Source organism: Siphateles boraxobius, unplaced genomic scaffold, assembly GCF_051911475.1.
Source record: "Siphateles boraxobius isolate OS27281-9 unplaced genomic scaffold, OSU_SipBor_1 103, whole genome shotgun sequence".
In the NCBI taxonomy this organism is placed as follows: Eukaryota; Metazoa; Chordata; class Actinopteri; order Cypriniformes; family Leuciscidae; genus Siphateles; species Siphateles boraxobius.
The window spans coordinates 1,055,001-1,076,428 of NW_027508704.1; the positions used below are offsets into that span (position 1 = coordinate 1,055,001).

Consider the following 21,428-nt stretch of genomic DNA (forward strand, 5'->3'; position numbering starts at 1 on the left):
CGAGAGAGAGGGCGAGAGAGAGAGAGAGAGAGAGAGAGGGCGAGAGAGAGGGCGAGAGAGAGAGAGAGAGATAGGGCGAGAGAGAGAGATAGGGCGAGAGAGGGAGAGAGGGTGAGAGAGAGTGAGAGAGGGCGAGAGGGCGAGAGAGAGAGATATAGAGGACGAGAGAGAGAGGGCGAGAGAGAGAGAGAGAGAGAGAGAGAGAGAGGGCGAGAGAGAGATAGAGAGGACAAGAGAGAGAGAGAGAGAGGGCGAGAGAGAGATAGAGAGGGCAAGAGAGAGAGAGAGGGCGAGAGAGAGAGAGAGGGCGAGAGAGAGAGAGAGAGAGATAGAGATAGAGAGAGAGAGAGAGAGAGAGAGAGAGAGAGTGCCTGCGAGTGCGAGCGAGAGTAGGTCTGCGGTCTTGTCCATTAGTTGATTTACTTGTTTTTGTGTAAGTTAATACGTTGTCAAATATGTTTAAACTTTAATAAACTACATATACAAGTAGTTATGTCTCTTTGTATTAATTTGTCCTGTTATTGACAAAATGCGCAACCAGATGTTCGAATAGTTCGAATATATGTTTTTTTTAGAGGGAATATTCGAACTTCATTTTTGAGCAATTTTGACAGCCCTAATACTAAGTGCATATTAAAATTTGGCACGGGTGTGTGTTTTTATTGGAATTTTACTATTTCACCGACATTTCTTTTAAAAAATCAATTTTGCACTAGTAACACAAAATACTTCCTCTCAGCGCCTTTTGGACAAAAATGTCCCCATTAAAACTGCAATTTTTAATCCCAGGGCCATTTAACTATGAAAATATGCAACTTTTGTTGAGAGGCTTTCATTCTGTTGGGAAGACTTCTAAATTAAAATTTTTACTATTTTTTACCAGATGTTTTTCAGGTTTGGCCTATAGAGCAAATACTCGCTTTATTCCTGTTTTCTGCTTCGGCATATTATAGAGACACTTGGGTAAACTATGCAGCGATAATTGTGCGGGTGTGTTGGTATGGATGTCAGAGTGTGTTTGGTATGTGTGTTATATTATATTATTATTATTATTATATTGGCTTTCGATGGAGACGGCGCCCCCTGCTGCCTCCTGGAGGATCTGCGGGGAAGAGCAACACACACACACGACGTGAGAAACCTCACACACACACATCTCTTTACGGGTCTGGTTCTCAAAGGAGCACTGGAGATCTGCTTGCTATCACACTTTCCACCACACACTTATCCTACAAGCTGTCGGCATCACAAATGAAATAAGAAAAGGCAAATCCTTTTATTTCATAGAAGTCTGTAATTATTTGTCAGAGTTTTGTAGTTCTGTAATAGCTTTTGTCCTAACTGAACTTGCCACATTTACCAAACAGATAAGAGAGGATTCTAAAGTTAGGATCTTTCTGTAATACGGCCCCTGAAGCACAAAACCAGTCACAAGGGTCATTTTTTTTAAATTGAGATGTATACATCATATGAAAGCTGAACACATTGATGTTTGGTTTGTTAGGATTAATATGTTAGGACAATAGGACAATATTTGGCTGAGATACTATTTGAAAATCTGGAATCTGATGGTGTAAAAAAATCTAAACATTGAGAAAATCACCTTTAAAGTTGTTAATTTATGTTCACGATTTTGCTGCATTCACTCACAAAAATATTTTTTTATATATATTTACGGTAGCAAATTTACTAAACATCTTCATGGAACATGATATTTACTTAATATCCTAATGATTTTTTGGCATAAAAGAAAAATCAATAATTTTGACCCATACTATGTATTGTTGGCTATTGCCACAAATATACCCGTGCGACATGTGACTGGTTTTGTGATCCAGGGTCACATATATATATTCAAACACGCATATATTTATAAACTAAACACTTGATATGCATGTGCATGCCTTCGCCGTTTTCACAGATTCACGTTTTTGAAGTTTACAGAGATGATAATGTTTTTAAAAAAATTAAATAAACTTGCACCTTGGATCCTGTTTCACAGTTTGCGTTCGCGAGCACCAAACACTGGTGTCGTGCAAACCAACGGAAGTTTTCTGGTTTCAGTTCAAACGGTGTCGTGTATATTTAATAATTAATAATAATAATACATTTTATTTATAGGTGCCTTATGTGACACTCAAGGACACCTTACATGCATATAAAATGCATAAAACAATTTGCAACAAACATTTTTTTATAAAAATAATAACTAATGATCTTTGCAACGGAAGTGAATCAATCAAAAACTATCTTTATCTGGACAATAACTTTATTCTAGAGCTGCTGTAAAGCCCACACAATCTCTGTTACTGTAATTTCCTGTTATCTCTGTAAAGCTGCTTTGAAACATCTATATTGTTAAAACGCTGTATAAATGAAGGAGACTTGAAAAACGAGGTGAAGCAGAAACACACACCTTTTTGTTTTTGATGATGAAATCAAGGTAAGTTCCTTGCTGGAGCTGGCTGAAGTCTTTAAATCTGAAGTGTTCTGCGATCTTCTTTTCCAGCGTGCGAAGCTGAGCTAGGCTAGGATTGCTAGTGAAGCTAGCCACGCGGTCCTGGAAATAGCTCTTCACGTCAGCTACGCAAAACAGGACCACATCATTAGGCAGGAAAGTATATAAATGAAGTATGAACAAACATTGATACTGATTATACACACTCCCCATAGTCATCGTCATCCTAGTAAAAGGAGAACCTTAATAATAAGGGAAACTGTCTGATTTGCATCAAGAACGATACAACAAATCAATGCAATTTTTCACAACAAAATTCAAGCACCTGAGCAGAAGTCATTTAGGTGTTAGACTGTCAGCTGAATAATTGATAATTCACAATAAGGGTCCTTTTTTTAACTTAACTAACAATTAAAAAAATTATCTATTTAAATCCCCCCTGTAGTCAATCATTTTTATCCCTTAAAACTCATCTTTGATCACCTAAATGACTTATGTAAATGTTTTTTTCTTGGAAAAAATCCCTTCATGCCTTAAAATAACTTGACTGTAACTCGACACCCTTGCCTTATTTAGTATATAGGGTTCTATGAATATGCAAATGAGCCCCGCCTCCACTCACTCACTCAGCTCAGAGATCCACTCGTTGACAATTGTAACTTTTTTTTTCAATTATTAAAAAACTAAATTTTCATGTGTTAATATTATTTAATGAACCTGAAATGACATAACAATGAGCAGTTGTATTTTTATTAATAACTAAGATTAATCATCCACACATCAACAGATGTATTGCCAATTGTTAGTTGATGCATTAACCAATGCTAACTAATAGGACCTTTCTGTAAAGTGCTGCCAATTCGTTTTTATAATATGCAGAATAATTAATTACATTAACTCCAATCAAATACCTCAATAACTGCTAAGAAAACGCCACCAAATACACATAAATAAATATATACCCGTATCACACACATACCTGACCCTTACCTTACCCGTATCACACACACACACACACCTGACCCTAACCTTACCCGTATCACACACACACACTTGACCCTAACCTTACCCGTATCACACACGCCTGACCCTAACCTTACCCGTATCACACACACACCTGACCCTAACCTTACCCGTATCACATACACCTGACCCTAACCTTACCCGTATCACACACACACCTGACCCTAACCTTACCCGTATCACACACACCTGACCCTAACCTTACCCGTATCACACACACACCTGACTCTAACCTTACCCGTATCACACACAAACCTGACTCTAACCTTACCCGTATCACACACACACCTGAGCCTAACCTTACCCGTATCACACACACACACCTGAGCCTAACCTTACCCGTATCACACACACACCTGACCCTAACCTTACCCGTATCACACACACACCTGACCCTAACCTTACCCGTATCACACACACACTTGACCCTAACCCTAACCCGTATCACACACACACCTGACCCTAACCTTACCCGTATCACACACACACCTGACCCTAACCTTACCCGTATGACACACACCTGACCCAAACCTTACCCGTATCACACACACACCTGACCCTAACCTTACCCGTATCACACACACACCTGACCCTAACCTTACCCGTATCACACACACACACCTGACCCTAACCTTACCCGTATCACACACGCCTGACCCTAACCGTACCCGTATCACACACACACCTGACCCAAACCTTACCCGTATCACACACACACCTGACCCTAACCTTACCCGTATCACACACACACCTGACCCTAACCTTACCCGTATGACACACACCTGACCCAAACCTTACCCGTATCACACACACACCTGACCCTAACCTTACCCGTATCACACACACACACCTGACCCTAACCTTACCCGTATGACACACACACCTGACCCTAACCTTACCCGTATCACACACACACCTGACCCTAACCTTACCCGTATCACACACACACCTGACCCTAACCTTACCCGTATGACACACACCTGACCCTAACCTTACCCGTATCACACACACACCTGACCCTAACCTTACCCGTATCACACACACACCTGACCCTAACCTTACCCGTATCACACACACACACCTGACCCTAACCTTACCCGTATCACACACACACCTGACCCAAACCTTACCCGTATCACACACACACCTGACCCTAACCTTATCCGTATCACACACACACCTGACCCTAACCTTACCCGTATCACACCTCAATAGCAGCAAAAGTGTTTTACAATACAACATGAACACAATAAGTACATTGTACTTATTTTTCGATGTATGTACATAATACTTAAAACCAAACTTCTTTTAAACCTCAAGCGGAGAACAAAAAACATTACTTTGCTGTTACTATATCAGAGCCTTAACCTTAGAGGGTGCTAAAGCTGAAAATGAAAATAAGATAACTAATAAGGTCATAAAGTGCACACCTTCAGTGGGGAGCATCTCTGTTCCTCTCTCTTCCGTAGCTTTCTTTGCCTCTGCTTTTTTCGGAGGTTTTTCTTTAGCTACCAGGTCCTGAGGGGCGTCCAGGGAGCCACAGCATATAGCAAGCTGGAATAGGGCTCTAGCTAGCCTGTCTCTGATTATAGATGACAGGAATGCCTGGATATTCTGAGGACACACACAAAACAACAAGCACAATCAGTTCAATCAATCAATCAATCTTTATTTATACAGCACTTTATAGCAGCCACCAGGTGTCTGGTGTCTGGTATACCAGGTGAAGAATGTGTGTTTCACATCAGGTACAAATAAACAACACAACAGTCAAATAAAAACAGAGAAAAAAGAAAACAAAAGCATGAAGCATAAAAAACAGTAAGCCAGATATGGTTTCTTAAAATCATCAGAAAAATTGTTGCATCACTACTGCGTATTAAAAGCCATTCTGAACAAATAAGTTTTAAGTTTTGTTTTAAAAAGTACAGTACTCGACTTTGGGACCTCTAAAGTCCGTTGATCAAAAGACCGCAACAGCCGATTTTGTCCACCCAGAGTTCGAAGCTCAGTTGCTTGCATAACACGTTTCATTGAAAATGCATACATTAGAAACATTCATGTTCTCAGTCGGATTCAATTACAGGGTTCCCACACCTCGGTTAACTTCAAATTCAAAGACCTTTAAAGGACTTTCCAGGTCCAATACCCTCAAATTCAAGGCCTTAATGTGGTTACATCGTGTTACCTTGTAATGTCTGGATCAGATTACACGCTTTTTTTGTCTGTTATGATAGTCACTGTATCAGATTACGTGATTTTGACTCCTAAAAGTCAACTTGGACAAGAGACATGTCAGACTATACGTTGTTTTACGACCAGTCATCGCGTGCCGTCTCACACACACATATTAATTCGCGCACACACATTAACAAACACTCTCGCTCACTCACTCACTCATGCTCATTTACTCACACACACTCACTCTCACTCGCGCACACACTCACACTCTCGCTCACTCACTCACTCGCGCACACACACACACACACACACACACACACAGACTAACGCTCATTTACTCACACACACGCACACTCACTCTCGATTACTCACTCACTCACACACACACACTCACTCACGCTCATTTACTCACACACGCACACTCACTCTCGCACACACACACTCACTCACGCTCATTTACTCACACACGCACACTCACTCTTTCACACACTCACTCGCGCACAAACACACTCACGCTCATTTACTCACACACGCACACTCACTCTCGAACACACTCACTCGCGCACACACACACACTCACTCTCGCTCACTCACTCACTCACTCACCATGCTCATTTACTCACACGCACACTGTCACTCGCACACACACACACACTCACTCTCGCTCATTCACACTCACTCTCGATTACTCACTCACTCAATCACACACACTCACTCACGCTCATTTACTCACACACGCACACTCACTCTCGCACACACTCACTCTCGCTCACTCACACTCACTCTCGATTACTCACTCACTCAATCACACACACTCACTCACGCTCACTCACTCACACTCACTCTCGATTACTCACTCACTCAATCACACACACTCACTCACGCTCATTTACTCACACACGCACACTCACTCTCGCACACACTCACTCTCGCTCACTCACACTCACTCTCGATTACTCACTCACTCAATCACACACACACTCACTCTCGCTCACTCACACTCACTCTCGATTACTCACTCACTCAATCACACACACACACTCACTCTCGCTCACTCACACTCACTCAATCACACACACTCACTCACGCTCATTTACTCACACACGCACACTGTCACTCTCGCACACACTCACTCTCGCTCACTCACACTCACTCTCACTCACTCAATCACACACACACACTCACTCACGCTCATTTACTCACGCACACTCACTCTCGCACACACACACACTCACTCTCGCTCACTCACACTCACTCACGCTCACTCACTCACTCACGCTCATTTACTCACACACGCACACTGTCACTCTCGCACACACTCACTCGCGCACACACACACACTCACTCTCGCTCACTCACTCTCACTCACTCACTCTCACTCCCTCACTCTCGATTACTCACTCACTCAATCACTCACACACACACACACACACTCACTCACGCTCATTTACTCACACACACTCACACTCTCGCACACACACACACACACACACACTCACTCACGCTCATTTACTCACACACACGCACTCACTCTCGCACACACTCACGCGCGCACACACACGCACTCGCTCTCACTCACACACACTCACTCACTCACTCAATCACACACACTCCCTCACGCTCATTTACTCACACACACGCACACTCACTCTCACACACACACACACTCACTCGTAGGGCTGTAATGTCCCAGTCGATTAGTCGATTAATTGGTCAATACGTTCTGGTTCGACTAAAATTCTGATTGGTTGTTTTTTTGCGCGTTCATTTCATCGGGTGGAAAGCACTAACTGCTAATGGGGGTGTTTTCAGAGTACCCCTGTTTCACAGGTAATAGTCTGTCTTCAGAACACCCCCCTTGTTTTCACTTGTTTTGGATTAGCCCAACCCACTGGAGAAGAGTGCAAAGTTTGCAAGCAACAGCTCCTTCCACAGCTCGACGACAAACATGACATATCATCTAAAAGCGGTAAGCTAATTTGTCTGCGTTAGGTTGCCCTGTCTGTTTTGAGTAGGCCATTATGAACATGTCGGAATTGGCGTATCAGTTATGCACTTTATTTCGTTTCTGCTCTTGATCTGGTTTGCTTAATAAATATTCTTTTTTTATTAAAGTGGACGTGCCTTTTGTGTTTATTAAGAGTAAAAGCTTTAAGTTAATAGTCTATTCGTGTCTCAGCCGCGAAGCTGAGCTCTGTGCGAGGACATGCACAGAGCGGCTGAAATGAACAACTGAATGACAGTTATAACTAGTGGTCGACCGATATATCGCCACGGCCGATATATCGGCCGATATTTGGCTTTTTTAAAATATCGGCATCGGCCGATAAGTTTTTCTGATTGGCCGATGTGTTGGAAGCGGGACTTTTATTTTGACGGGCGGCGCTGAGAACACCAGCACCTGAGAAGAGAACACAGCGCTCACTCACATTCTCCGTCTTCATTAGTTTACGATCTCTGTCAGTCAGATCTAATATTTTGTTAGACACAACCGGTGGCTACAGAACTGGTCAAAGAAAGTAAATGGTATGCGAAAAAGTAATACGTTTGCTTTTATATTATTTGTAACCGAAAAGGCAAAAAATCTGGCTAAAATACTTTCTCATTTACCGTCAACATTCAGCAAATGCGCATCTACATCATTTAAACAAATCTCTGAATATCTAATAAACATTTAATTTCACAAACCTTGCAGATTTAATCGAATCCAGCTGTGATATCTTGTGAAGTGTGCATTTGTAGCCTGCATAAACGTGTTCCTGCGAGTGACGGTCCGTGTGAAGCGAGTAAATGCGAACAGAAGATCAGCTTCACAGGAGACGAGATCGAAAAACTTTAAATCCTTCATTTTAAAATATGCTGTGCTATATCCAGTTGCCCACTGCGTCATATTCATGTCGTTTTCACTGTGTGCTGTATGTAAAATTAGCGTTACCTTGTCAAAAGTCAAAGTAAAAAAAAAGTCTTTATTTGAAAAAATATGATTATCAGTGATTACTGATTAATTACCAGATTACTGAGTGCCCTTTTACAGTGTTTACTTCCTTTTTATTCACATATTCATATATTTTTAAACAATTACTTTATTTGTGAAAAATTCTGTAATAGGATTGCAGATTCAAGAAGTTGCCATCTAGTATAGGGCCTAAGCATGTTTATTTTAAAGATTTTTAAATATGTATTAAATTTATCAAATTTATTAAATGTTGATTTATATAAATCTAAAGTGTGTGTGAGTGTATGTATATATATATATAATATGTATATGTGTGTGTGTAGATATATATATATATATATATATATATATATATATATAAATATCGGCTTTATATCGGCCACCCTGCTCTCAAAGATATCGGCATCGGCCATCAAAAAACCCATATCGGTCGACCACTAGTTATAACTTATTATTATAACATGACAAAAAGAATTGTCTAAATTATGTTGCATATTCCTCAACAGTTCTTGTGATATCACTAGTTGACAACATAGTACTATTTTCGGAAATCATAGGCTATGATATTGCGCAGGTGCACGTGATGCAACGCTGTCAGAGCCGACAGACTCGTGCAAAATAATTAGGTCAAAAATTATTTAATATACTGCAAATAGCCTACTAGTTTTTTATGTTTATTTATAATCCATTTAGGCGGACAACAAGGCTACCAATACTGCGCACCTAATTAATTTAACGTTGTTTTTTTCCAACGTAATTTTTAGTCAAAAATTTCAGGACTTCAGTCGACCAAGATTTTCACACTCACTCGCACACACACACACACTCACTCTCGCACACACACTCACTCACTCACTTTTAACTGAACCCATCGTGGAGGACCAAAAAAAAATTAAACATGCAAGTCTTTTTATCGTGATGTTGTGAAGCATCGCACACGCGACGTCGGTTGTCCCCCACTATTACACACTATACGAGATGAAACGATCGAATCTTGTGTCCCGACGCCCGTTGTCATTTACGAATCCCCACGACACCCTACGTCAAACGGATTGTGCCACCATCGTGTAATCTGAACCAGGAATAAGATACATTGTTACAGTTTTGCGCGCGTGAACGTCATGGCAACGTACAACACCAAGTACCTCACACGGGAAACACTTAACGTAACACGTAAATGTGCGCAACTAACTTAAATCAAGCAAGCTAACACATTAGCAGAGCGGAGGGAATAATATGGAATTTTTTCCAGAAAACTTCTTGCACAAAATAAATTCAAGCACTTTCAAGGACCTGTATCTATGTGTGTTTACTTTCAAAAACTTTCCAGGGCCTTGATTTTTTTCTTATTCTTCATATTCAAAAACTTTCAAGGATTTCAAGGACCCGCGGGAACACTGCAATTAATCAAACCAAAGCAGAAATGGCATGAATAAGAAAATACAAAGAGCACATAATGGCTTAAAGTGGATGAAGAGGGAAAGGTCAATCAAAACCTCAACTGCATGAGGACCATAAAGACTCAATGATCATGATGCAAGTCGTGGGAGAAACATGTCTGTGTGGGATTAGCAGATGATGAGCGTGACATCACATTAATGAAGAGTGCAAACTATCCCTCTCCTACTCTCATCCGTAAACCCATTTACATCCTTAATTAGCTAAAAGCAATTACCAAAAGAATGTAGCATGAAATAAAAGAGAAACTATTTAAAAGATTAGTTCACCCAAAATTCGAATTCTGCATCATCCACACACTTCTTGAAGCTTAAAAGCTTCAGTTTCAGTCGTAATTGCAAAGACCAAGCAATAAAATCTCCTTTTGGGTTACAAAATAGAAAACACGTGATACGGGTTTGGAACTAAATGAGAAAGAGTAAATAATGACAGAGCTTGGGGTGAACTATCCCTTTGAGAATCTCATTTGGAAATATAATTACAAGTGGGCACTCAACCAAACCTTGTTTCAGAAAGAGAAATACTTTTGTTACAAGCAAAACCACACTGCTATATTGTGTTTGCACATGCAAATCTTATGGAAGCTTGTTTTGGAATTCCTAGATGTAAACTCACAATTGTAAGAAAAAAAAGTCAGAATTGTGAGATATAGATTTACAATTGTTTTTTTTGTTTTTTAAATCTGAATTGTGAGACAACCTGCAAGTTAGGCTATTTGTTAGTGTTTTAGTCCTCGAGACCAGACTCGATCTTGAATCTGTCACTAGTTTCACATATTTACATGGTCTTGGTCTTTTCATGAACTCATCTTGACTCAGACTCGTCTTTTTGCGGTCTGTGTCGACTCTTGCATTATTGCATTGCCTAAGTCATTCAGACCCTCTTCAGGTCTCTGTCTTAAAGGAATAGTTCACTTCAGAATTAAAATTTCCTGATAATTTACTCTTCCCCGCATCATCCGACATGTTCATGTCTTTTTTTTTCTTCAGTCGAAAAAAGAAATGAAGGTTTTTAAGGAAAACATTCCAGGATTTTCTCCATATAGTGACTTCAATGGAGTCCAACGGGTCGAAGGTCCAAATGTGAGTTTCAGTGTAGCTTCAAAGTCTCGACACGATCCAGCCGATGTCTGATCTGAAGTATATAAATGTTTATTTTTGTTATAAATGTGCGCTGGTTTGTCTAGATCAGACTCTTATTCCTCGGCTGGATCGTGTCGAGACTTTTAAACCGCTGCACTGAAACTCACATTTGGACCTTCGACCCGTTGGACTCCATTGAAGTCACTATATGGAGAAAATCCTGGAGTGTTTTCCTCAAAAACGGGCATTTCTTTTCCACTGAAGAAAGACAGACTTGAACATCTTGGATGACGTGGGGGAAAGTAAATTATCAGGACATTTTAATTCTAAAGTCAACTCAGTCTTTAACTCGAATTTGGTCTGAAGTACAACAAAACTGTTAGGAGTTTTGGAAAAACATCTAGTAAGTATGCATAAAAGTAATGAGTGTCAAAGCAGGCTCTGCTAAATAAGTAACTTAGCAAGATGCCACCCATGAAGAACCGGTTCCAGTGCGGTTAGCAGACATCAAACATCAAACATCAAAACCACAAGAAAAACCAGCTTGCAAACTATGTTTTATAATAATGCGAAAAGTACAAAAAATGCTTTTCTTACTTAGTATTTTTGTCTTGTTTCCAGTCCAAATATCAAAAAGAATTTAAATCAACATGCATTTACTAGATGAGTAAAACGACAAAAGATATTGAGTCTTGTTTTCTGGGGTAATAAATAAATATTAAGTGAGTTTTTGCTTAAAACAAGCTAAATTATCTTCCAATGGGGTAAGAAAAATAATCTAGTTTCTGTTTGAATCAAGATTATTTTCTTAGCCCATTGGCAGATAATTTAGCTTTTTTTAAAGCATCAACTTTTTGATAAATTCCCCTGGAAAACAGGACATAATATCTTATATGTTATTTTACTCATCTATTAAATGCATCTTGATTTAAGAATTTTTAGATATTTGGACTTGATACAAGACAAAAATACTAAGTCAGAAAAGCCTTTTTTGCAGTGTATAAGTTGCTCACCTTCGTCATAGCTTTACTGAAGATGCCTTCGGAGTTGGTGAAGACTTCCATGACTGCATCGGAGGCGGTCATATTTGCGTATTTTTTCCTAAGCTCGGAGTTTCCCATCTGGGAGTAGATCGCAGGTCCTTGGGTGGGATCCAGAAGGCACTTCTTGATCTTAAACATTTTGGCATCCACCTCCTCCTGAATCTCCCTCTGAATGGATTCTTTGGCCTTGTCAATGTGGATATACTCAGCAGCCGTTGCCTTATTCAACGTCTAAGAACACAGCATGAGCAAATAAAGTCTTTTTTTAATATTGCGTACTGACCCAACAAATGCCACCATTGGTTTAAGAATGATGGGAATTTTAGAGCGCAACAGTTTCACAGTTCCAGAATTTTGGAAAATTCTTGAAGGATGTATTTTCAATGCTTTGTAAATAGGAATATGCACCGATATGAACATTTTGCCCGATACCGATAACCGATAATTATTTATACTTGAAAGCCGATTACCGATATATTGGCCGATAAATCTAAATCAAAATTTTTATATAATTTTGAGAAACTGATTACAAAAACTAAAAGTCTCACCATTAAAATCTATGTCCCAAACACACAATTATAATCCATTTTACTTTCTATTTTTCACAAAACACAAAAGGAGAAAAATGTAAGACTTTTCCATGCAGTTACAATGAGGACCGAAATAATTGTGTTTCATAAAGAACGTAAAAGCACCAGAAAAGTCATTCATTACACTTAGGAATGCACCGATATGAACATTTTGGCCGATACCGATAATTGTTTATACATCCGTCCTTCGGATGAGACGTTAAACCGAGGTCCTGACTCTCTGTGGTCATTAAAAATCCCAAAAAGTCCTACGATAAAGAGTAGGGGTGTAACCCCGGCATCCTGTCCAAATTTGCCCCTTGGCCTCTGTCCATCATGGCCTCCTAATCATCCCCATATACTGATTGGCTTCATCACTGTCTCCTCTCCACCAGTAAGCTGGTGTGTGGTGGGTGTTCTGGCGCAATATGGCTGCCGTCGCATCATCCAGGTGGATGCTGCACATTGGTGGTGGTTGAGGAGATCCCCCCTTCTATGTAAAGCGCTTTGAGGTCACAGGAAAAGCGCTATATAAATGTAACGAACGAATTATTACTTGAAAGCCGATAACCGATTAGATATGTTGGCCGATAAATTTACATTTTTATATACTTTTTGAGAACCTGATTACAAAAACAAAAGTCTCATCATGTCCCAATCAAACAAATTATAAAGATGTTCTTATTATAATGTTATGTAGTCTATATGAAAAATTTGTCCTGCACATGTTGCACTTTACTCTATTTTACTTTTTGAAGTGATTCCAATCATATTTCAAGAAATTCAAAACCATCATTTTAAACAGTGGGCATCTAAAGTGTCTCAGCTGAAGGAAATAATACATTATTTTACCGGAATCTTACCGAAATTGGCAACCCAAGACTCTGGATTCTGATGCCGAGTTCATAAGGCGAATCGCAGCTATAATGGTCAGCAAGGTGTTTCAGGAAATCAGCAAGGTCAATTCTAGGTGTCTTGCATTTTCTCCGGAACATTCGGAGACTCTAAAGCAAGCAGAAAACCATAGCATTACGTCAACACAGATGTACTCATGTTTTGTGTATGTTGAATAATGGTCAAGAACACAGCCAATGCCAAACTAACTCACCCTAAGAATGTCCACAGTTGCAATCTGATGTACATCATCATCTTTAGTATTTGCATCTATTTTGAACATTCGGTGGATCAGAGGGATCTTGCAGAGAGGGCCCAGATTGAGTTCTTCGAAGCGTTTCTTGTTCTTCAGGTTGGCCAGAGCCTGTCCCAGTTCGTAAAGTGTGCACACAGAAGACACCGCCTCCACTGACTGACAGTGAAAGAAACACATCAAGTAAACTCAAGACACCAGAAAAAAAGTCTCAGCACAAGATCTCATACCTCAATGAACAAATTGATCTCCTTGATGGTGCGCTGAAGGTCCTGCACTGCGGGGAGATGCCGACGAGCGTCCACATTCAAATCTTTTAAAGTAGACACTTGTAGAAGTGAGCAAACTCTGCTTATTACCTGTGACAATGGAAAAAACAAAAATGTAGTCATGGTATTGACATTGGGGATGAGAACAAAATAGGTCTGGATAATTTTCCAAGACACAAACCCTCTCGATGGTCACATGCTCTCCTTCGGCTGAAAGGGCTCTCATGACGTCCTCCGCCAAACTGTTCACTTCACTTGAGCTCATGGCTTTTCTCCGTCTCCTAACGATGTTTTCATCTTCCACCAAGGCTTCTGCTGCCCTCATGTTCGAGCCATGAACCTCCCTCAACTGGCTGTAGAAGGACTCATAGAAGACAAGCCCTCTTCCCTCCTTCAGCTTCTTCTCCTCAGCATTGGGAATCTTGGAACCAAGAACTGGGAAGTCATCAAATGACAGATTACCAGGGGCGGTTGAACTTGCCTTGGGCCGAACCACTTGTTCATCCTCCACGGGTTTGGATCGAACCTTCTTTGGTTCCTCGTCAGTCTTCTGTTGTGGATCTACAAGAATAAAGTCAACAATGTGTTTTTAAAGACTTAAGAAAAAGGAACCGTTTATTTACTTGTCTATAAAAGGGGCTTTCGCACCGGATAGTTCTAGGAACTAGCCACCAGGGTGGATCCCAGAGAACTAATGGTTCCCCTAGAAACGTTTTCCTGGTTGGATTTCACACTGCGAGTACGAACTCTGACATGCATAGAAAGTAGACAGTGATTGTGGCGAGGGGGGCGTGGTTTTGCGCGCCTAAGTCTGTAGCGAGAGACGAGTCAGCGAGCTGTGCAGTGAGTAAGTAGGTCAAGTGCAGATGATGAACACCTGTGTCTGATTGCAGTGATTGGCGTGGAGACCGCATATAAGCTGCCAGGAATGAGAGAGCGAGAGGAGAGAAGGGCTTGGGACTCACACGTGACCCGCAGCACACACTGGCATCGGACTGAGTTTTGTTAAAGTGGAAAAAGTTTCGGATCAAACGGACTGAGTATTGCTAAAGTGGAAAGAGTGGTCGTCTGACTGAACTGTGAGAGCTGGAGACATACAGCGTGAGCTGGTACAGCAGGCAGACTGTTTCTTATATTGTGCTGTAGTGTTGCACTACGGTGAAGGCGCACGAGCGCACCTTTTTGTTTCTTTTATTTGTTTCTAAATAAAGTGCGAGTACCAATTCCGCCGACCGTCTTCTTCTTCCTACACCCCACACGCTGAGTTTCACTACAGTAATGAATAGGTATTAGCGTATGCGTGTGGTTTATGTCCAGTGTTGCTGAGCAGAAACATATAATCATGTTTCTCTAGTTCTCCTCATAGTTGCGTTGGATTTTCTCCTCAGCGTAAAGGGTTAGGAGGCTCAACTGTCACTGTTTTCCATGTTCGTAGAGTTAGTTACTGGAGTAAATATATAGGCTATAATCTGTTTGTTTACAGCCTTTTAAAAAAAATGGCGGGTGCTGGCGTTTCGCGTTTGTTCGGCCAATCAGCGAACACTAACATCACAGTAGTTCCTATAGCGCTGGTTTAGACCGACTCTGAAGGAGGAGTAAATTAGTTCCTCCAAAAGGAGTTCCTAGAACTAAAATCATTCCTAGTTCCTGCGGCTAAATCTGGGAACTTCCGCCAATAGTTCTAGGAACTTTGAAAAGGTTCCTCCGGTGCAAAAGCCCCTTATATAACTGTTTATACTCTTACTGTCAAGGCACTTTACTCCTGTTTGTTTATTTTCTACAACTGGAGAAGAGGAGTATGTTTTAAACGGCAATGTTGACCCAAATAAGAGGGAGTAGCCATTCTCCAGTTCACCAATGGAGTTGCTTGCAGCAGGATACTTTCTTATAACCTCTTTAACTTTATCTATCAGATCCTCTTGCGTCATTTCACTACCTCTTTGAGCAAAGTAAGCTCCCAAATAACTAGCTTTCGGGGATGGATTAGCAGGTGTTGGGTCGTTGTTCACTGTTGGTGGGATTGCAGGTGTTGGGACTCTTCTGTGATTCTTATGGAAGATTCTCTCGTTCTCCACCAAAAGCTCATCGCTCAGAGAATCAATGAAGGAGGCGATTGAGCTAAAACCAAAGTCTGAGACTTTGAGGTTTCGCCGATACTCCTGACTGAAGAATATAGACAACAACTTAAGAGGAATGCCTGTAGGATTTCCCTTAACCAGCTCCACAACATCTTTGTAAACCCCATCAATGTGCACCGGTGCTGAGAAAACTATAAAAAAAAAACGTATGAGATTGAATGACAGAACCCTTAATTTTATTGTATTTATTTGAGCCATACAAGTTGATAAATTACCTGTGGGTGTTGAAGCTTCAGCCATGGCACTCCTGTAGTAGATTTGCCCATTTTCCACGCACAGCTCTTGGCTGAGAGAGTCAACGAAATCTGCTATTGAGGAGAACCCTAATTCTTTCTTTCTTATAGGTCTCCCATACGCAGTCTTATAAAACGTTGTTAATTTTGAAAGTGGAATGCCTTCCTGGTAGATTTTTACCAACTCCACGACATCTCTGCATCTCTTTTCAAAGTCTTCACCTGTAAAATATATGACAGCACTATCAGGATAGCGTAAGATATATTTGAAGATGGACAGTAGATTCGGCCACTGATAATCCTACTCAGTTTATTCTGGTAGTAAATACACACAGCTCCGGAAAAGGTAAAAACACATTAAAAATAGTGTTGATGTTTCCCTGTGTAACGAAAACAAGAATCAACATCCATTTAAGCGTGTTGTATTCATGTTTTCGCTATATAGGAAAAATCCACTACTTCAGTTTTTTTATAGGTTCAATCTGTGCTTGAGAAATTATCCTTTACAATAAACGGCTACAAAAATGGAATGAATGGATCTAGAAGTTGCATATAATGTGAAATCAGTACCTGTAAGAACTATGTTTTTCTTGTGAAAGATCACACCATCTTTCAGCGTAAGATCCTTACTAAGAGAGGCCACAAGCGTTTCCATCGACGGGAAACCAAGTTCAGCAGGCAAAAGGACTAGTTTATACCTCTGAGCAAAGATCTTTGCTAATTTATCAAGAGGAATTCCTTGAGGGTGTTTTTTCACTGTCTTGATTACTTTCTTAAAAATGTCCTTCGTAGGAACGGCTTTTGGGGGATCCTTAACTAGCTCCACGACGTCTTTAGAAATCCCATCAATATGAAAAAAGAGAAAAGCATACAAAATATATATGAGAACCACATGAAAGTGAATAACCCTTAATTTTATTGTATTTATTTGAGCCATACAAGTTGATAAATTACCTGTGGGTGTTGAAGCTTCAGCCATGGCACTCTTGTAGTAGATTTGCCCATTTTCCACGTACAGCTCTTGGCTGAGAGAGTCAACGAAATCTGCTATTGAGGAGAACCCTAATTCTTTCTTTCTCATAGGTCTCCCATACGCCCTATTATAAAACACAGCTAATTTTGAAAGGGGAATGCCTTCCTGGTAGCTTTTCACCAACTCCACGACATCTCTGCATCTCTTTTCAAAGTCTTCACCTGTAAAATATGTGACAGCACTATCAGGATAGTCTAAGATATACTTGAAGATGACTTCCCTGACAGTACATTATATTATAGCAGGCGTTTCGGCCACTGATAATCCTACTCAGTTTAATCTGGTAGTAAATTCCGGAAAGGGTAAAAACATATTAAAAATAGTGTTGATGTTTCCCTGTGTAACGAAAACAAGAATCAACATCCATCCAATTTCCTTATAGAAAAAATCCACTACTTTAGTTTTTTTTATGGGTGCAATCTATGGTTGAGGAATTATCCTGTACAAAACAGCTCATAACATAGAAATAATGGATCTAGAAGTTGCATATAATGTGAAATCAGTACCTGTAAGAACCATGTTGTTCTCGTGAAAGATGACTTTCTTGCAAATTTCTTTTTCAGGACCATCGTCCATATTTATATCTGTAAAAAAACAAGTACAAACATTATGGAGAGTAAAACGTTGTTTTTTTCCCCTCAAAAGTTAAATAATTATTGACAGCAAACTTTTCCTTGGGTGATAAAAATCAACTCTTAAAGTCCCCCTGTGGTGCAAATCCAGCTTTTGTTGCTGTTATATGTCTATGTGGTGTTTTTAATATGCTTAAAGACAAACCATGTGTAAATTCATGATTCGACAGCATTGCTGAGTATTTTCTCCTTAAAACTGCAGTGAACCAAAGACAGCCTCAAAAACACGGTTTGAAAGCGCTTGTGTTACTGACGTCACAAACTAAGTAGCAAACTAAAAAGTAAATTAAAAAGTAGTAAACTGCGCCCAAGTTGCTGTGCTTCGCCTGTGCTTCACCCCCATAAAGTCCCAAGTCAATCTCTGCCTAGTCTTAATCTGCATTGCTATTTGTACTTGCTGTGAATACGCAGGCCACAAGAAGTAATTAGGGTTTTTTTTTTTCACAACATACTATCCGGCTACAAAGGATTCCATTCATTATGCTAAGCTAAACTAGCGTCGGCGCTGCCAGATAGGGATGGGCGGTATTACGGTAATATCGTATACCGCAGGGTCTTAAAATAGCAACGGTATCAGTTTCAATACCGTCATTACCGGCACTTATATATAATATATAAATATAATTTATTCAATGCCTAAAAATGCTTATGTAGTTGTCATCAAGTGACCGTGTGGAGGAGAAAGAGAGAGAGAGAGAGAGAGAGAGAGAGAGAGAGAGAGAGAGAGAGAGAGAGAGGGAGAGAGAGCGAGGAGAGAGAGAGAGAGAGAGAGAGAGAAAGAGAGAGAGAGAGAGAGAGAGAGAGAGAGAAGGGAGAGGCGGTAAATACTGACAAGGCAATTTGTAAATGTTGCAATACAAAAGGTGACCGCGAGAGATGGAAACACCTCTAACCTAATGTCGCATCTCCGAAACAACCACACACTCACTGCTGCGAGGATGCATTTTGCCCCGAGTTCATTAAATAAGCGCATTAGTTTATATTTGTTAAAATATTATAATGTTGTTTTGTTTTACGTTGATAATGAAAACTGAACAGCACGAGTAAGATGGGATGCATCGGGAGTCAGACATTGAGCACTTAATTAAGTTTCATTTTGTAAAAGGCATTTCTTTAAAGTGAATCTCGTTTTGTATAAATTGTATCTTAATTTTAATATTTTTTTTATCAACCAATTGTCTGGATTTAATAAATAAGAATCAAATATAGCAGACAACATAATCATGACATGATCGTGCGCTGGCGCGCCGCGGTCACTTGCATTGAAATCTCATCATAAATTAACCGAAACTCAGTGTATGTCTCACAGACAAGACAGATAAGCCTATATCTAAATAGAGCTTGAAATTTCATTAAATGAAACAATTCAAAACGAAAAGAAATAGGCCACTCGCTGATTATTTAATCCATGATGTGCATTTCTCTCTATGCGCGTTCATACGGAAATGGCGATCATCAAATTCATTAAACGAAACTATTCAAAACGAAAAGAAATAGGCTAGCCTACTCTCTGATTATTTAATCCATGATGTGCATTTCTCTCTATCGTTCACTATGGAGATGGCGATTCATCAATTTCTTTAAACGAAACAATTCAAAAGGAAAAGAAATATAGGCAGCATACTCTCGGATTTATCCATGATGTGCATTTCTCTCTATAGGCGCGTTCACTAGGAGATGGCGATCGTTAACTTAATCGTCAACTTAATCAACTTAATCTGATGGAAAAGTTGTATTAATAAAAATCAATGGATTTACCGGATTTACAAATGCACTTCTTGCTTGTTGCTTGTTAATTTAATTTAAATTTATTAATTAATAAAATGGATACTTTAATTGCCATAATTAAATATTATTAAGTGTCCCGTTTTTGCTCATTTATAAATAGTATTTATATCTACCACCCCCTCAGCACCTGGGTTAAACAATTATTTGGCGCCACCATATTATAACGGCCCACGTATTAAAAATAGTCGAGTCTAAATAGGGCTCCGGCTCATAATTACATTTAATGCCGTCAGCCGGGATCAGACACAACGTGCACGGGTTGGCCTTGATTTTTGTTTTGCCCGATCTGGTATTCAGTTTCTGAACGGTGTAGGCACAAGCCAACAGTTTGGTGACGCTGTCTGAGCCTTATGTCATAATTTTTAATTAGTCACGGTAATACCGTATACCCCGGTAAAATAGGGAGGAGGTTTGGCGGTATCAAAATTTGGATACCGCCCAAGCCTAATGCCAGACTAAGACAATGCATGCGCTGAGACAAAAATGTGTTTGCCCACCTATCTCAATGTAGGGGAGAGGGTGAATAACACCTATTTCAAACAACGGTGGCGTGTTCCTTTAAACAAAACGACTAACTGTGTTGAGCTGTATAACAATGATTAGTTCTCTGTCAATGAATATATCCAAACAGTTGCTGACCTGTCTAATAATAAAACACATAATATATTAAAGCGACTTTGGTGTTTCCATGGTTTCTATCAAATAAAACCGGAAATCGAGGGTAACGTGGGTATGATGTCATTGATCATTGACTGCTTATTTCTCAGGATGTTCTTAGAAAACATTTGGGATAATACAAGTACACACATTAACAAAATATATAACATTGTTGTAGTGGTTTTTGAATATTTTGATCTAAAAATATTACATAGTGTACCTTTAAGGGATCAAATTATTGACTAAAGGCGGGATTTAATAATCACATGATAATTAATGCTGTATATGATATTGTATATTAAGTCAGTAACATATATCAAATTAATCATCAGCAATAACAATGACCATTTCACAAAATAATTACATATATATTCATTCTAACACCATCTAACACTATTTATTCTAAAGTGAGATCAAATAAACCTGGTAACACTTTACAGTAAGGTCTTACTCGCATGATTAAAAAATAGCATAGGTCTTACCCAGTGAATGTGCAGCTCTGTCCGAACAACTGAGTGACTAATGTACTGCGTTCTGCTTTATACTAGAATCTCCCGTCATAAACATGCACTGCGTCATGAGAAACAAAACTGAAACTGAGTCATGTTCTCATTTCTAGAAAACAAGGCAACTATCTAGTTAAAGATCCTACCTGACTGTTTGAAGATGCTTGAGAAATGCTTTAAACGACTCGACTGCAGGCATAACAACACAGTGTGAGCAAGTAGTGAGCTTGTGATGAATGATTAATGACGGCATGA

The 21,428-nt window shown here is 39.8% G+C and overlaps 1 protein-coding gene across 1 annotated transcript in view; it reads right to left on the reverse strand.

The window, feature by feature from the left end:
* The window catches only part of LOC143753478 (uncharacterized), a 107,980-nt gene that overhangs the window by 82,679 nt on the left and 3,873 nt on the right, over nt 1-21,428 (reverse strand). The window contains 12 exon segments of the mRNA XM_077245834.1: nt 2,417-2,583; nt 4,912-5,095; nt 12,172-12,432; nt 13,634-13,774; nt 13,879-14,076; nt 14,148-14,276; nt 14,368-14,747; nt 15,931-16,455; nt 16,540-16,779; nt 17,128-17,388; nt 17,512-17,751; nt 18,097-18,174. Coding sequence (XP_077101949.1) covers nt 2,417-2,583; nt 4,912-5,095; nt 12,172-12,432; nt 13,634-13,774; nt 13,879-14,076; nt 14,148-14,276; nt 14,368-14,747; nt 15,931-16,455; nt 16,540-16,779; nt 17,128-17,388; nt 17,512-17,751; nt 18,097-18,174 — 2,804 coding nt within the window.